Genomic DNA, 17806 nt, shown 5'->3' on the forward strand with positions numbered 1-17806 from the left:
AATTAATGCTTAATGATCTTTGCATCATCATCTCAACTCCAAGCAGCCATAAGATACCTTTGGGATTTTGTGTTAATATATGAAATCAAATACATATATAAAAAAATTTATAATAATTCACATACCGTACTCAATTAAATGAATTAAACATCTTTATAATTGAACTAGAATAAATAAAAAAAGAAAATATCACTTGTATAGTGATCATAAGACATTGTGAGTTGTTTATAACTCGTTTAACATTGTGGAATTAGCAACATAGTGCATAAGAGGGTCATATGATATTAAATCACAAGGGCATTGCATAAAATGGGAAAAGGCTATATTATCATAAATGGCGCGGGAGGTTTAGCACTTCATGACTCATACTAAACTCACGTGGAGCTTGAGTTTTCTTTAACTTTACAGTTCAATTTGAGGGGGGGAGGGGGATTCATGGGAATAGTTGGCTCATCTTCTATTTCTATTTTTTTGTTTTTATAAATAAATTTTAAAACACTGACTTAATGTTACCTTATTTCTTACTTTTAAAAAATTGTATAAGAAAAAAAATAACAAAATCTTTCACTCTTTTCTTGTTTTAATTCCACCTTAAAAAATCAAGTTAGAACATGTTGAAATAGTATCTATTCAACTACTATATATTCATTCATTGTTTTAAAATATATTAAATTAAAAGAGGTGAATAATAAAATATAGAAGTTTGGACTATGTTGTGAAGTATATTTAATAAATTTTTTAGAGTTGTCAAATTAAAGTTAAAAAAATTAACTGGATTGTCTAGTGTAATAAAAGTATTACTACTATGACATTACGAAAGTGAAAAAAAAATATAAAATAAATTTTAGCAACTCTTACGAGTCGTTGAGATGGAACGGACCTTCAATTTCATGTTGAAAATGTTTTGAAGTTCATTGCTTGACAGAAAAATATTTACACAGAAGAAATAGAGGAATATCGTAATACCTTATGAAATACTGAATCATGTGCCAAAACTCCATGATATGGCAATAACATATTTAGCCTTTCAAGCTAAGTCACTTCCCTGACTATGTACTTTCACTCTCCCAATTCCATGTCACTATGCCAGTGTATTCCGTATGGTCCCATGAACATTTGAGTATACTGTACACAACCTGTAACTATATCATTTCGGCTTCAACCATAGTATGAAATATGAAAGTCTAAGCTCTCCCACACGACATCACTTGCCGACAAGAGGAAGTACAGAGTAAAAAAGCACCTTCCAAATAATTTTATGAAATTTGGATAATAGAAGTTGGCAGGTTCTAAAGATTTTCTTTTACTAAAATCATTTTTTTTCTGAATCACTTTTGAGTTTTGTATAAAGTATAAACCCTTTATAGCAATAGGTAATATCCTTGTATTCATCTGTCGCTATATTGAAGCGTATAAACCATCTTATAAGAATTAAAAGCAAAAGCTTATGTGATGAGATATGATCTACAGGCATACTTCTATTTTATAAACAAAATGCCAATGTAAACTATGGTAACATAGTCTGATATACTGTAGATACTGAGAAAAATTCAAACCTAATATGATCATATATAAGCTTAACTAAAGAAATTTACATGGGGGGGAAATCGTGGATAAAATCATTCCACATTTCAGTAGCAATGGAGTCCCTTAACTGTGAAGCAAGTCCAATTTCTTCTGAATCAAAAGTATGAACAGATGGCTGGGTCTGGGTCTCAACATCCATCTTTGGAGGTACTTCCATCTCCAATGGGGGTTGTGGTTCCTCCATTGGAAATGACCCTTCTTCATACATCTTGAAAAGCCAATCATCTGGCTTCTCTCTGCGAATGTAATTGTGCAACGCACATGCAGCCACCACTAACTTCACTTGTGTTTGTAATGGATAAGAAGGAGCAGACATCAATATAGGAAACCGTGCCTTTAAGATCCCAAAAGTTCGATCTGTAACATGTCGTAATAATGAATGTCGTTGATTGAACAGTTCACTGGCATCTTGTGGGTGGTAATCGCTGAGAAATTCCTTGGAGTAGTAGGGAGTACTGGAATATGGAGCAATGAAACCTGGCACATTTGGGTACTTGCTGTCTACGATGTAGTATTTACCTGTATCATAAACAGGTGTTTTAATCTAATATTTGAAGAAAATGTTATAAGTGTATGGTAATCGTCGGGAATAATTTGTCCCTTAAGTTTGCATCAACTTTCATTTTTGTGGTACAAGTTTTATATGTTTCGGTTAAGTCTTGTATAAAAAAGAAGTTGGAATGTTTTCCTTGAGTTGCTCTATGAAAATAGGAATACATCACCAATCACCCAAGGTGAGTTGCTCTATGAAAATAGGAATACATCACCAATCACCTAAGGTGGCATTTGGCATTGTCATCTCCAAACTATCAATCTCTCACAACTACACAAAAGCTGAAATCAGCTAAACTAATGAAAAATATGTTATCTTGATCAACTTCAATTTGATGCAGTTAAAGAATAGATAATAAAAAATTCCAATGCCTTTGGTTCAAATGAGAAAAGGGAAAGAGAGTCCCCTTCTTTGGTTTGGTTCAAGAAAAGGGAATGAAATAGGAGGGAAGGTCCCCTTGTTTGCTTACAAGGGAGGGAAGGGAAAACAAGAATAATATACTGTAATATCATTATAAATTACTTTTCCTCTCCTCCAAATTCACCCAATTTCAGAGGGAGGACAAGAATGTAAGGGGGATTTCAGCCCTCAAATTTCTGAACCAAAAGAGGTAAAAAAATCCTCCTCTCCCAGTATTTCCCCTCTAACCGAATACACCGTGATTTTTTATTTTCCAAACCAAATTAATGGACATTTGTGGAGAGAACAAAACATCCTGAAAACCCAAAAATGAGTGATGGTGAATTTTTTCGACTTGGCTGCTCAACTAAAGGCACTGCCAATGAGTCAAAAGGATTCATTGAGCATGTGAGAAATGGACGGAACAAAATGAGTCAAATGAATTTGTTGAGGATATGAACATTGGACTGAAGATGCTTCAGGGAGAAATATTCAGCGAAATTTGTGAATTGAACAGAAATATCATTAAGATTGATGACTTGACAGGATTGATGTGTAGTATTTTCACCGTGGGGGCTTGCATCTTCATTTTTTCGGGGAGAAAGAAGAATCCAGTTCAAACAGTGAAGGAAGTTAGAGAAACAAAAAAGATAGGAAAATGAATAAATAAAGATTTTTTTTTAAAAAAAATTCTTTCAGTATGAAGTGATGAATCATACCATGCCTAATTTTATAATAATGAACCAAAAACTTTTTCTGAGTAGGAAGTTACTTTTTCCATATCAACAGTTAGATTCGAAGGGATTGCTACATAGAAAATACACAATGAATTTTCATTAACTAGTTTTTATCCAAAAATGAAAGACGGTAGCTAGTTGAAAGGCTCAACCAAAATACATTACAACTTATTAGTCTCATTTATTTAGGGCATATTTGAAACATAATACTTTTGGTACAAGATTGAAATTTGATGTGAACTTTTGGACAAAAAGTTTAGTTCTTTCTAACCATATCATACAAATGAAAATAAAATCACTTTAACTTCCTATAGCTAGAACTTAAAAGTTGGTGCAATTCAAGATACAGAGTTCCAACAGTATTACTACCTAAATCGTAACTTCATCTTACATATATTTACCCAAATCACAGAATATTTACCTTCGGGGACCTGCAATTTGTTCCTCCTTGTGATTGCTGAATTAAAAACTAGTAAGTCTGTGGCAGATCCTTCCCATCCAGCCAAAACATAATGAAACTTGAGGTCAAATGAGCAAGCTGCCAGAATATTCTGTGAAAGCAAACCATTCTTATTGCGGAATGGTCCTTGCTCATCTACACCTACCGTTACTGGTACATGTATACCATCTATTACTCCGACACAATCCTATGCAAGAATATTCAAAAAGTAAGATAGAATCAATCCATAAAAGAAACCAATCAAACTCATTTCTAGAAATCTTACTTTAAAATATGGATAGAATCTAGGATCTTCAATGATTTCTGAAGGAACACCAGAGCCGGGAGGCTGAAAGAGATCCAGAGAAATTGACATTATAGCATTCAAAACATTGTTAAAGTGACGACTAATAGTTTCTCCAGAATAACGGAATAACTCTTGAACCGCCCTTGTCCGTAGATTATGCCCAATAATGAACATAAATATGCCCAGTTGCTCCTCAATTTTGATTCGATTTGTGTGACGCAATAAACCCTTGGCTTGCAGGATATCACACAACTTATAGAATACATGTTTATCCATGCGAAAATTATCCAGACAGCATTCATTTTGACCATTGAGTACTTCATCTATAAATTTTGCACCATTTGATGCCAAACGAATCAGTTCCTTAGGAGCATGATTACCAGAGACTCCATCAGTTTCCTCTTCAGAACTCTCCATTGAGGAATTAGGACTGCTTCTGAGTTCTGACAGATGATGTATGTCAGCAAATACAAATATGGAAATGAAATTTGTTGTACCATGAAAATGTAAATAAAATGGACAGTCATTTATCCCTTTTCAACCCCTTCCTCCCTATCTCTTTTACACATGTGAGACAAAAAAGATAGACAAGTAAAGTTTCATAATTTTGGCAACTAAGGCCTAGTTGCAAACAGAACTTAGTTGCATTTTAGTTATTTTTAACATCAATATACGCCCTCAAGAAAACCTACAATGCCACCCCCACTCCCAGCAGGTTCTGAAATAGAAGCTTCATTTATTAAACAAAAACAAAGCAGGCAAGAAACACACACAGTCACAAAATGCAGAGACAACAACGCAGGGAAGGCACACAAAAATGGTAAGCATCTACTCAACTTCTCTCATACACCATTTTTTGCAATTTGCATTAAGTCCCCAAGTATTCTATTGCATTTAAAGCCAGAAAATGAAACCATGAAGTTTATGCAGTTCTTCCAAAAAATTTCCTTCGACAATTCAAAATAGTCCAGTAATGGTCCTAGTAGACGAGAGATACTGAACAGACAAAGAAGGGAGTGTACACGTAAGTGAGCCACTTAGCGTGTTTTTGCTCTGGCATTGCGTCGTACCAATCCACATCCTTTATATGTGTATGATTATAGCTTCCGTGCCGTTTTCGTATACTTGATGTGGTTTTTGTGTTAGACATGGTCAGATGACGCTCTTCCAAACATGCATTTAATTGTAAATCAATTCATGCAGAGAAAAAGGTATATTTGTGGAAGGAATTGTAAAATACAATATCAAGTAAGTACATCTAAACAGTAACTATGAAGCGGTAATAGGCATGCAACATGAATTTGTCATTAAACAAACATGAGCACACAAATTAAAAAAATTGACAAGAAAGAGAACCGCTAACAATATGCTCTTTTTTTTAGTCTTAATCCTCCTATTATTCATCAAGGAAAAGAAATCCTGACTAATTCAGAGGCCGTAACAATACACTTTTTTGAATACACTCAAACACCGGCTGAAATTTGTTGGGAACAACTAATTTATATATAGGTCTCATTTCTTATTTAATGAACATCACTCGTGATTTTATAATTTTAAATAAATAGGCACTCCTCAAACTGAAAATTTTAGAATGCACAAACAAGCCCCACCTGTTCAACTAGGATGGTTTCATTTTCACACAATCCCAAAGTAAACATCATCAATATGCACACATTACAAACAAGAATATCCTCACCCTCACACAGTATTTTTTAAAAACAGTCAACGACCACGATTTCGGCCCCAACATCAAGGTTTTTGGGGTGTCAGCGACCACAACATGACCGCATTTGTTCGCAATTTACAGCAATATAAAAAAATACAACGAAACCGCAAGCGCAAATTAAAACATTGCCCTCACACAACGGGGAAAACAACAGGTTTGTGTAATGCAGAAACCAAATGCAAAGACAGTAGTAACATTCACATATTCTTGTTACAAACAAACAATTACCGCGAATTTACACCTAATAGAAATGCTTACGGCGATTCTAAATGCAGCTACACGAATTAGCGTCGTTTTTCGCAATCCCGGAAAGGGGAGAAAATCGAAAGGGGAAATATTTGGAAAATTTTCTCAGCAACCAAGCAGGAAAAAAAAAAGTTACTTGTTGAGAGTGAATAATGACTACCTGACCAGAGAGACGACGTCGTCTTCGTCTTTTGGAGTCGAAGTCGAACGAATCCAAAATTTGATATAATAGCTGCGTAACGAAACGGTGTGTAAATTGACCAATAACAAAATTACACATTATATTATTTTTGTATAAATAAAAGTTGGGTTAAATAGTGTAGCTTCTTCAAAAGTTCAATGTGTATGGTTGGGCTGCATTCATGAAAAAAAAAATATTTTGCAAAAAAACATTCATGTTTAATTTACATTATCAATAAAAAATTTCTTAGACTAATAACAATCATACAAATTACGTTTGATCCAATAAAGAGAAACAAATCATAATTTATTACCCACCACAAAAAAAAAAAAAGTAGATTATTAAAAGAATAGTACTATATTAGTACTCTAGAAGGAAAAAAAATGATATTTTCATTCCTATTTTAGATACTATACATGTTTCCTTTTTCCACAAAATCCAAATCATTTTTTATCTTTCAAGTTAAGTTGAATTAATCAATTCCCAGTTTGCATTGTCATGTTACCTTTGATTCTTTTGCAAAAAAAAATTGAAATTATTCCTCTAAAAGAAAAGGGCTGAAATTATTAATTATTAGAGTATTGGTTATTATTTAGAACTAATTCAAACTAATTATTTTATAATTCGGTAAGAATATTATACAATTATAATTGTAATGCTCAATTACAAAATAACAAATGAAAGAGAGGACTAAGGTGTCAACAAAGATTGATCCAATAAATAAGAATAGACTCATATTTGAAACTGATATCAAAATATTTGTATATTCATTTTCAAAACAAAAAAAAATTATAAATTTGATTTTTAGTGTTTCTTTATAAATAAATAAAAACAAACTCTTGCTACCATTAGCACAACTTCAGCCAACATTGTAATCACTCATTATTATCGCCACTAACACCAATATTGTCACTACTACTATCATTATTATCTAGGACGCACCAACTATAAATGAGACCTAAAGAAAATTTTAAAAGAAAAATTTTACTTTATAATGTGATAGCACCAACATAAATGAATTTCTTGGCAAAATAAGAGGCTTTTTCACTTTGTAAAAACTAATTACATAATTTTTTTTACATACCTAAAACTTGAGTTTTTGTTGTTTTACCTCTGGGCTAACCATGTTACTACTATCACCTTCATGATTGTTATTATCATTGTCGTTGTAATCATTATTATCACCTTGCTACCACTATAATAACTTGTTGTTAATGGTGTTGTTGTTGTTATGTAAATTGTTTATCATTCATGGTAAAAATTTATTAGAGAAACTTAAAAGAATGTGTCACAATAATGAAAATATTGAATATGTGAAGAGGAAGAATGAACTATTTTAATAATCAAGTCTTTGTTTATTTGAATATTTAATTGAATTTTTAAATATTTTAATTATCTAGGTGATGATGTCATTAAATGCATTAATCATGTCATTTTTTTGTAACAAAGACGAAAAATAACAACAGAATAAAAAATATTTATTTTTAAGTCTTACAAATTATTATCGGGAATTAATTTTTAGAATATAACAATCCAATATTTACTACAAATTATAAAAAATATTACGGACATTACTTATTTCTAAGAATCTATGGTATTACACATGTTTTTCCTCTTTCAATTTTCATGTCAAATGTGAAGGAGTGGAAATCATATATCATCGTAGGAATGAAAGTTATTTTCCAACACAACTGTCCACTTTCACCTTAACTTACTTCATTTTTTTAAAAAAAACTAATGTTTTTATTTTATTTTTGAATTAAAATAAATTAAAAAAATAATTCTAAAGAATGACAAGTATTTATCAAACATTTTTTAAGGAAATCATTTACTACTCCCAAAAATATCATTCTTAGGAATATGATTTCATCCACGAAACAAATGTCCCAAACAATTTGAATATTATTGGGCCAAAAGCCATTTTTTTAAATAACTAAAAGCTAAAATCGCTAAATTATAAAAATAAAATTTATATTTATATCATTAGAAATACAAAATATTGATTAAGATATATTTAAAAATAAATAATATTAATATTTTGTTATATGAAATATTATTTATTAATTTTTATCAATATTATATAATTATTTTTAAAAATGTAAAATACTATGTTGAATTGAAACAATCCAAAATATAACTAAAATCTATTTTCATAAAACATCCCATATATTATAATTTCTAAAAGACTAAAACTATAACCCGTGCCCGTGTCACATTAACCAAGACTCGTCAAATTGTTTAAGGTGGCGTAAATAGCTGAGTTTTTTTTATTATTATTACTGAAAGCTGAGTTGTTAATTGCATGAAGTTCTTATGCATTTAATGGTATAAAAGGGTTCCTTCTATTTTAGATTTTTAGTCAAAATAATTAATAATTTCCAAAAAACATTTAGTTTAGAGATGTAAATTTAGGATTACCAAACAAAAAAAGATGTCAATTTAAGGTATGTTTGACTTGTATTTTCATTTTCTGTTTTTATTTTCTGAGATTATTTTCATTAGGGGTGTTCAAAACCGAACCAACCCAAACGAAAAACCACAAACCGAAAAAAAAAAAATTGAAATCTAAACCAAACCACAAGTTTTCAGATTAGTTTGATTTTTCTTATAGAAACTGAGCGCAGTTTGGTTTGGTTTTGGTTTCTAATTGAAAATCTAAACCAAACCACATATTTACATATTATATATATATATATATATATATATATATATATATTTAAAATTTTTATTTTAGTACGTGTGACATTACTCATTAAGTGCGGATTGCTTTCACTATTTGTGTTTCACTTATATCTGTGTTGCATTTTACTTACACACTACTGTCTACACAATTCACGTTTCACTTACCATTACCAATTGAACAGTGGGAGATGCTGAAATATGATCTTTTTCTTGGGTTTGGATAATTGGATTGTTGCCTTTGATCTTGATGATAAGATTACCAATCAACTTACTAAGGATTGGTTGTGTCATGTAGTATATAACTATATATATGTTGCTGGTTAGGGGAGATTTTCAAGAAAAAATTATTGTAGGGAAGATTTGTAAAAATTTATGTTTGATTAGTATGTAAAGGTGTATGTATGACATGATTTGTTATTCTAGTCAGAGTTATTTTAGGAAGCATGAATAGATTTGGATTTGGATGACACATCTCATTTACATTTTCAATTCAAAGATAATAGTACTAGTACTGATTGAGTGTTAAAAGAAATATTAATTCTTTGATTGTTTTACTTGAATAATTGTTGTAGTAGATTTTTATGAATTACTTGAATTATTTGACTGTTTTATGTTTTTATACTTTATTTTCTTAAGGAATATTTAGATCCACATGTTAATTTTTTATTATGATTATAAACAAGATTTTATAATTTAAAAAACCCAAAAAAACCGCCCAAACCACACTATATAGATTGGTTTGGTTTGGATTTTATTTTTTTAAAAATCCAAACCGAATCAAACCGCATGTTAAGTTATTATTTGGTTCAGATGTAATTTTGAGATAAAACCGCCCAAAACGCATCGCAAACACCCCTAATTTTCATTTTCAAAAGATTAGAATTCTAAAAACATGTTTACTTCAACTTCTTGTTTTCTGTTTTCAGGACAAAAATAGTGAAAATTTATGATATATTGACGGTTTGTCTATTTGCTTAAAATTACATTCCTGATCACCGCGTTTTCAATTTATCTAAAATGAGGTTTTTTTTTTCAATTTTTAACTAAAAACAAAACAAGATTTTATTGTTTCCATTTTTTAGTTCGTTTGGGAAAATATTTTTAAAATTCAACCAAACACATTTAGATCACCATTTTTTTTAGTAAAAATGAAAACAGAAAAACAATCACACCAAACACCCTTTAGTCTCATACCGATATGGGACGACTTCGAAAATTGGAATTGGTCTATACCTTATATGGAATTATCAAAAAATGACTCAGCGAAAAAGACAATGCATAGATTTGTTAACATGTTAGTTGAATAGTTGTTGGCATTTTTATTTTTATAAAAAAAAAATCAGCAATAGCCTTAAATCTTCTTGTGATTTCTTTTCTTTTATTGGTTTTTAACTTTTCATATTTTTTATATGATAAATATTAACTATGAAATACTTTAAGATATTAAATATAATTATTTTCTATTTAATATTTTTTTTATAAAATAGTGGAATTTCTTTGGAGTATTTATAAAAAGAATATAACATAGAGCAGTACACGTTACGTTTAATACTTTTTATAAAGTAGTGATATTTAATAAGTATTCCTGGGAATATAATGTAGGATATTAATCAAATATTAAATGTAAATAGTGAACAAATAAATATGTTATTTCACTGCTTCTTGTGGTTATATGTAGACTATCTTTCCTGACATGTTTTATTTTAGTTAGTTTTTTTATTATCTTTTATAAATAAATGTTGATTGATCATGTATTTTATTATAGTTCAATAATTTAAAGTATCATTTCTTATTCGATATTTATAAATTTTATATTTAAAGTTATAATTGAATCGATTCAATATCTTTCTTATGTAATTATGGGATGTCATGTTGGATTTAAATTAGATTTTAGATTAATCTATATTGATTTTCTGTGATCTTTTCAAGTACCGAATGAATCAATCATCAACTTTGATATCTTATTAAACAAAAATGGTAATATTGTCACTTCATTGATCAAGAAATTTGATTTTTGGAAAGTATATTGATCATCCAATAATAAGTATTTCCATTTTTTCAAATGAAAGATTTGAAGACCTATTGATTTTAACAACTAATTAGAGAGTGGATATGAGACTTATGAATGGGGATACCCCAAAACTCACAAAGAAAAAAAAAGAAGGAAGTGAGTTAGACAAAAAGAGAAGAAATTTGGACAAAAAAGAAGTAATTTGGACAAAAAGAAACAAAATGACTTAGACAAATCTTTTTTATTGATAATTTAAAATATTGATTAATATGAAATCGATTGAACACTAGTAATTTTTAGTGTTTTTTGAAACATTACTTAAAATAATATTTTTTTAAATATTAGCTTTTAACTTTTAAATTTTTTTTTATATTTCTTTTACTTTTATTCTTAATATATTTATTCATCTTTTTGTTATTTTTTTATTAAATAAATTATGATTTTATTATTTTTTTAGTCCTTTTACATTTTTTTATTTACTCAACAACTAGTTTTATCAAACACTTATAATTGATAAATTAATTTTTCAATTAGTTTTGTCAAATATAACCTTAGTAGAAAAAGAGATACATTATGTATTCTTTCTAATTTTTTAAATAAAAAAGAAGTTAAATACAGTGAATAAAAAAATGGCAGAATAAAAAAAACTAATAATACAAAAATAGTGAAAAAAATTTCGACGCACATTCAAAAAGGTAATTAATAATAAAATAATGGCAATATTTTAAATTTTGACCACACATTTTAGTTCATCACAATTTCTGCCAATTTATTATCTTATTAAAAATCTCATTTTTTTTCCAATTTTCATCAATAAAAGTAGTAGAAGATATAACATTTCTTTTAAATGCTTTGTGCTTCATATTACTTTACCCTTATTAGTCATTGCAAACATGACTTTAAGTTATTCTATTATTAATATAAAAATGTAATTAATAATAAAGTAATGAAAATATTACACCATTATTCTTAGTCATTACAAACGGGTCTTTTTAAGTCATTATCAATTTAAATTTTCATTTGTAAATATGTTTTTATTTTAGTCCCTAATGATATGATACTTGTGACGTTATTATGTTGTCATAACGGTTAATCACATTATTACTTAATGAGTGAAACTAATGACCATCATTTTGAAACAAAACTGCTTTACTTAATGAGTGTATTTTTTAAAGAATTGTTTTAGACCTTTAGTAACCCCATTGAATAGTTGCACTCAACACCTGTGGGTGAGGAGAGCATAGAGGCCTGTATTTAGGTTAAGTAACCGATTAACCATTAGTTAGAGTTTCTTTATATTTCACTGCTTATTCATGTTTCATGTGTGACAGGTTCCCATTACTGTTCACTTTGATCATGGAACTTCAAAGCAGGATCTTGTGGAAGCAAGACCTGGTAATTTGATTTTTTTCTTGCATAACAATCATGCTTACAGAACCATTTAAATCTCAAAGATGATGCATCATCCTTGTGGTTAGTTATTGCTCTGTTATCTCAGCTGCTATGTGAATGTAATGATTCCAGGGATTCGGTTCTGTGATGGTTGATGGCTCACATCTTTCTTTCAATGAAAATGCTGCATACACAATTCATAACATTGCTGGCTCATCCAAAAAATATGTTGGTAGAAGCTGAGCTAGGAAGATTGTCAGGGGCAGAAGATGATTTGATTGTAGAAGAATATAAAGCCAGACTAACAGGTGTTAATGTGGTTGCTACCTCTCCTATGTGCTAATCAAAATTTTCTTCTGTGCTTGTGGTAAATTCATTTCTGCTTGTTGCATTAATTATTCATTTCTGCTTGTTGCATTAATTTCAGGCATCAAAATTCATTGATGAGACTGGCATAAATGCTTTGGCAGTGTGTATTGGTAATGTGCATGGAAAGTATACCCTGCAAGCGGTCCAAATCTCAGATTTGATCTGCTTAAGGTGAGAATACATTTCTGTTTGTATTCTTTATGCTTTTATTAGTAAATTCTTTGCCGAAAAACAAAAATGAAAAGTCCAGACCTTAGCTGATCTTCCATGTGATGAATTTTGTGAATATTGCAAAAACCAGACTTCTAGGTTGAATACTTCCAATTTAAGAACAACTAGTTAAAAATGTTCGAAGATTGGTGTTCAGGAATATGGTGTAACTACTTATTTGTGTATATTTCCAGCATGTTTCTCACAATATGTGTGTGTGCTATTGTAAACACTTTTAAGGTTTGCATCGTGGTTTCATATTCTAGATTTTGAGACCTATAAGCATTTGGAGAATACTTCTTTTGCATGGTTTTTTCAATATTCTTCAGCGAAAATAATTTAATTTAACCCATACTTGAGGTTTTCTTTTCGATTGCTTAATTTGGACATCTACCATGTTTAGGAGCTGCTTGCTTTGAGCCTGAAGAAAGGAGTTTTTCTGGTGCTTCATGGTGCATCTGGTTTGAGCAAAGAACTTGTTAAGGTACAGTTGCATAAATAATGGATTTTGGAAGTTGCTTTAAGTTTTTATACGTCAAAGTAACACAAACCTGTTATGAGCATTGAGTTGAAGGTACAGTAGTAAGTCGTCTCAGATTTTCTAACTTATCTTTTATGTTCAACTTCTGATCCCTCAGAATAACATTTATTTTGTGATGTACAGTGAATTCTAGTAGCTTTTGCACTTTATATTGGTAACCTCATAAGAGCTTCTTGATTTCTGACAGGAAAGCATAAATCTTGGCGTTAGAAAGTTCAATGTCAACACTGAGATAAGGAAAGCATACGTGGACTCCCTCGTTACCCTGAAGAACGATCTAGTTCATGTTATGACCTCTGCAAAGGAAGCCATGAAAGCTGTGGTTGCAGAAAAGATGCATCTCTTTGGTTCAGCAGGAAGGGCATAATTTCTAAAAATTTGTTTCTGAATTTCTTATTTACCTGCCTTATCCTTGAGTGCATAGATTTCCAACCGTGATTATTATTACTCTAAAAAATTGATTCTAGCTGGTTAATAATCCCCCTAAAAAATAAGTGACAAAACTATGTTTTCTTATGGACATGTCGACATTTTATTACACATTTATCATATTGGTAAAATGTAAAAAATATTTAAAATCATTATGTTTAAAAAGTTAAAAGATTAACTTACTTCACGGGAATTTTCGTAGCCAACAAGTTTTTATATACATCAGAATCATGTCATAATTCTGAAAAATGTGTAAAATATGTTAAGTTAATCTCAATCTATATTTTTTGAAAAATAAATATTTCTATATTTGATTACATTATAACATTCTTGGGTATATAAGAGTTTTTTACAAATATATCTTTCATTGAAAAAATATATCCTAATGATTGAATCATCTTGTTATCTCGTTGGTAACTGTATCAATTCTTATCATTTAATTCAAAAATAATTATTAAATAAATATTTTTAAAGATATTTTCAATATATTTTTATTATAAAAAATAGTACATATTTAGTCGTTATCAAAATCCCCCAAATTAAAAACTTTGTTTGTCCTCAAGAAAAAAAAAACAAAAATGAGAGTGGTCAGTAGCAAAAATAAATCAGGTCGATTTGTCTCACTTTTCCTCACAAGGCTTTAGTGTTTCTCTCTGAGCACAAGTGTATTGGATGAATGTTTAAATTTCTACGACCTGCAATTAATGTTCTCAATTTTTTACTTCATCTCAATTAAAGTTATCTTGCTTACACTTGGTGGATCAATAAGGACTTTTAGTGGCTTGTAATGTGGCCTGGCTAATCAAAGAAATTATGATTTTTCTGGGATTTCAAAAATTAGGGTTATAAGAGAGCATTTATACTAGAAAAACTTCAATTTATTGTTCTAGCAACACTTATGGCACCAATTTATTTTCTGCCCTTATTATTCTTCTCTTTCTCTCTCTCTTTTTAGGGTTCCTTACTGTGTGTTGCTTTACCTTTTTGAGACATTTTTTTATAATTAAAGTAGGCTTAGGGGTTTTAAAAAAAACATGATTATCATTTTTGGCTCAAATAAGGTACAAGGGATAAATTATCATCAAAGGTTGGCTTTTTGGCTAAGTGGCTGAAAATAAGAAGAAACATGACCTTGATCATTTCCACCTCATGTAATTAATCAAACAATCTAAGAATGATGCAAAAGCAAGAAATTAAAAATAGACGTTCTCTCACAAGTAGGTTTCACACAACTCACCGGGACAAGACAAAGTTGTTGGCTTACCTTACCATGATTTCTTTTCGATAGACTAACTTTTTCCTCTCTTTGTTGTGATTCATACTCCATTACTTGAACTGACGTTTGCCTTCATGGAACCAGCATTTTCTCAAAAATTGGTATTGCAAGAAATCAAAATAAAGAAAAGAAATAACACGACTATCCTAAAAAAACATAATGCAATTAATTAAAAGAGAGATAGGGTAAAAAAATCCTGGGTTACCTCTCAGTAAGCACTTCTTTAACATCATTAGCTTGACGAGTCAAATGCCTTCAAGGTGGCATGAAGGTCACATAAAACACATCCTCCTTGCATTTTCGTCTCTTAGCTAGAGACGCCATGAAACTCGTATATTCTAAAAGCACCTTCCATATCATTGCAAGAGAAGTGGTAGCGATCAAGGAAAGAATGACACTTAAGGTTTTCTCATGTTCTCCATGTCTTTCTTCCTTGACAATCAGTTGATGAAGAGGGGTATTGACTTGGAGAATACTTTCTTGTTGAATTTCTACTTGTGAGTACTTCTCCCATTGTTGTGCTTTCTTCTCACTTTTCTCTTCTTATTTTTCTTTTGAATCGTGTTCTTCTACAAGGATTTCCTCATGAGCTTCAACCTCTACAAAGTTTTCTTCTCTTCTGGCCACAAATTTAGTCACTTCTTCTGTTAGCTTACTAACTTGAATTTCTAGACTTTTAATTGCTTGTTGAGTAGATTCAGTGACTTCCTTGTATTGCATCAACAAATTATCCATATTAGAAGTTCTTTCTTCTTCATATTGGTTGTAGGGTTGTAACTCTTGCTCCCACTGATAATTTTTCATGGAGTAGCTCTTGCCAACCTGAATTTCCTGGTTTTGTATCGAGTTTTGGTTGGCTGTAGAGGTAGCATGGTATGTCGTGAATTACGTGAACACACTTTCAAGAGTATGAGTCTTTTCTTCTTCATATTGATTGTAAGGGTGTATCTCCTGTCCCCACCAAGAATTTTTCATGGAATAGAGATGACAGTTATCATTGAAATGCTCTTCTCCACAAAAATCACAATTTACTGATGGTGGGTGATTGACCCTTGATCGCGTGCTGTCAAGATACTCAGTCCATCTCTTATAAATATCTTCCATCTTTGAAATGTCTCCCATGGAAATATATCACAAATAGTAAAGTACTCGAAAGTCCGAATGTCAAATTCACATGAACTTTGTTTGTACTTAGATTAATGCAAACCCAAATTAAAAACAATAGATAAAGAATTTAAAATAAAGATATAGTAGATAATATAAAGATTTAAAGATAAAAATAGAAGATAAAAATAAGATAAGAAAAGTAAAAAATTAGAAAAAAATAAAAGATTAAGATAAATATAAGAAAATATAAGATAAGATAGGAAAAATAAAAGATAAAAGAAATAAAATCAGAACGTGATAATATTGGGACCTGACCTACCTTATTTTCCTAAGATATATTATTTTAGATTTTTCTCTATCAATTTAGTAAAATTTTTTCTACCCACATATGTTAGAATACTTGTCCCTAATGTCTCATGATGACAAATCTATTTTACCTATTTATCTCCCAATTGCATTTGCAAAGACTCAATAAGAAGTTCTAAAAACATATGCATGCAAAATCTTCCTTGTTTTCTATTAAGAATTATCATCTCTCGAGGATCTAATCCTCAAAGATGATGCAAGGATGAATAATACATGAAATTAAAAGTAAGAAAGGATAATAGAAAAAAAATACCTCTCATGGCCATTGAGGACTTTACACTGGATTGAATGGGTACAAGAAGTGATAGAATAAGAGGGGTGAAAGAAATAGAGTAAATGATTTCCCTAAAGGGGATTTTGTAGTGGTGTCTGTATCTAAAAAATCTTCCTTATTTATATTTTTGATATATTTTGAATTTGTTTTCCTTTTTATACATAAATAAGAAAAATATCAATTATTATCATTTAATTCAAAAATAACTACTAAATAAATATTTTTAAGGATATTTTCAATATATTTTTATTATAAAAAATTGTTCATATTTAGCCGTTATCACATCTCATCAACAACTTTGATGTTTTTTCATTACTTTCTTTGGATTTGTATTCATAGAAACACATTATGAAAGCCAATGATGAACTATTGTGTCAAAATGTATATGATAGTAGAAAAATAAAAAACACAAGTAATTTATATCACATAATGCTTAACAAGGACAATGTCAAATATAAAAAATTTAGATAATGAGAAACACCCGAAAGTATAGAAATATACAAAGCAAAACTTATCATAAACACTATCATAAAATAGTCGAAGACATTGCAAGACTGAATAGGAGTAACATAATACAACAATGGTGGAGACTCAAGCTTTTATTCTATTAATTATATACCAAACTTGCGAAACATAGTTTTTCATAGTATTCCTCATTCCTAAGAAAATAAAAAAATTTCAACCATCAAAGTCACATTAGACTTTATGTGTGTTTATGATGCTAGTTAAGTGAAATAAAATTAAAAGTTAAAGTAGATGAATAAGTTTTGTCATCGGTAAAAGTATTGTTAGAGATGTGGGTGTTCATAAATTGATTTGAAAAAACCGATAAAAAAATAAAAAATTAAATGGATCAAAAAATTGTAAAACCAAAATTTTTATTAGATTAATTTCATATTTAATTTTAGAAACAATTCAAACTAAACTTTATATATATATATATATATATATATATATATATATATATATATATA

General features: G+C 29.8%; 1 protein-coding gene and 1 pseudogene across 4 annotated transcripts; one reads left to right on the plus strand and one right to left on the minus strand.

The window, feature by feature from the left end:
- Nucleotides 1-1403: 1403 nt before the first annotated feature.
- LOC114368766 (putative nuclease HARBI1) lies at nucleotides 1404-6236 on the minus strand. 4 transcript variants are annotated; one of them, XM_028326020.1, is made up of 4 exons: nucleotides 6155-6236; nucleotides 4002-4465; nucleotides 3698-3923; nucleotides 1404-2106 (listed from the first exon to the last, which is right to left on the minus strand). In XM_028326020.1, the coding sequence occupies exons 2-4, from the start codon at nucleotides 4437-4439 to the stop codon at nucleotides 1592-1594; spliced, it is 1179 nt and encodes a 392-aa protein (XP_028181821.1). In that variant the 5' UTR covers nucleotides 4440-4465; nucleotides 6155-6236; the 3' UTR covers nucleotides 1404-1591. The 4 variants fall into 4 exon arrangements, with proteins under 4 accessions (XP_028181821.1, XP_028181823.1, XP_028181820.1 ...); XM_028326022.1 differs by having other exon boundaries at nucleotides 6160-6235; XM_028326019.1 differs by lacking the exon at nucleotides 6155-6236 and adding an exon at nucleotides 6007-6146.
- A 3819-nt stretch (nucleotides 6237-10055) lies between these two features.
- Nucleotides 10056-13747, plus strand: LOC114368463 (annotated as a pseudogene).
- The last annotated feature ends 4059 nt before the right edge of the window (nucleotides 13748-17806 follow it).

This window comes from Glycine soja, chromosome 9 (genome assembly GCF_004193775.1).
Source record: "Glycine soja cultivar W05 chromosome 9, ASM419377v2, whole genome shotgun sequence".
Taxonomy (NCBI): Eukaryota; Viridiplantae; Streptophyta; class Magnoliopsida; order Fabales; family Fabaceae; genus Glycine; species Glycine soja.

What these genes read in the sequence shown, in the direction of transcription:
- LOC114368766 (XM_028326020.1), bottom strand. Translation starts at nt 4,439, where the DNA reads ATGGAGAGTTCTGAAGAGGAAACTGATGGAGTCTCTGGTAATCATGCT. An exon ending in GATTCTATCCATATTTTAAA is followed by an intron (nt 3,924 to 4,001) that starts GTAAGATTTCTA and finishes ATTCTTGCATAG; the next exon opens with GATTGTGTCGGAGTAATAGA. An exon ending in CAAATTGCAGGTCCCCGAAG is followed by an intron (nt 2,107 to 3,697) that starts GTAAATATTCTG and finishes TTTATGATACAG; the next exon opens with GTAAATACTACATCGTAGAC.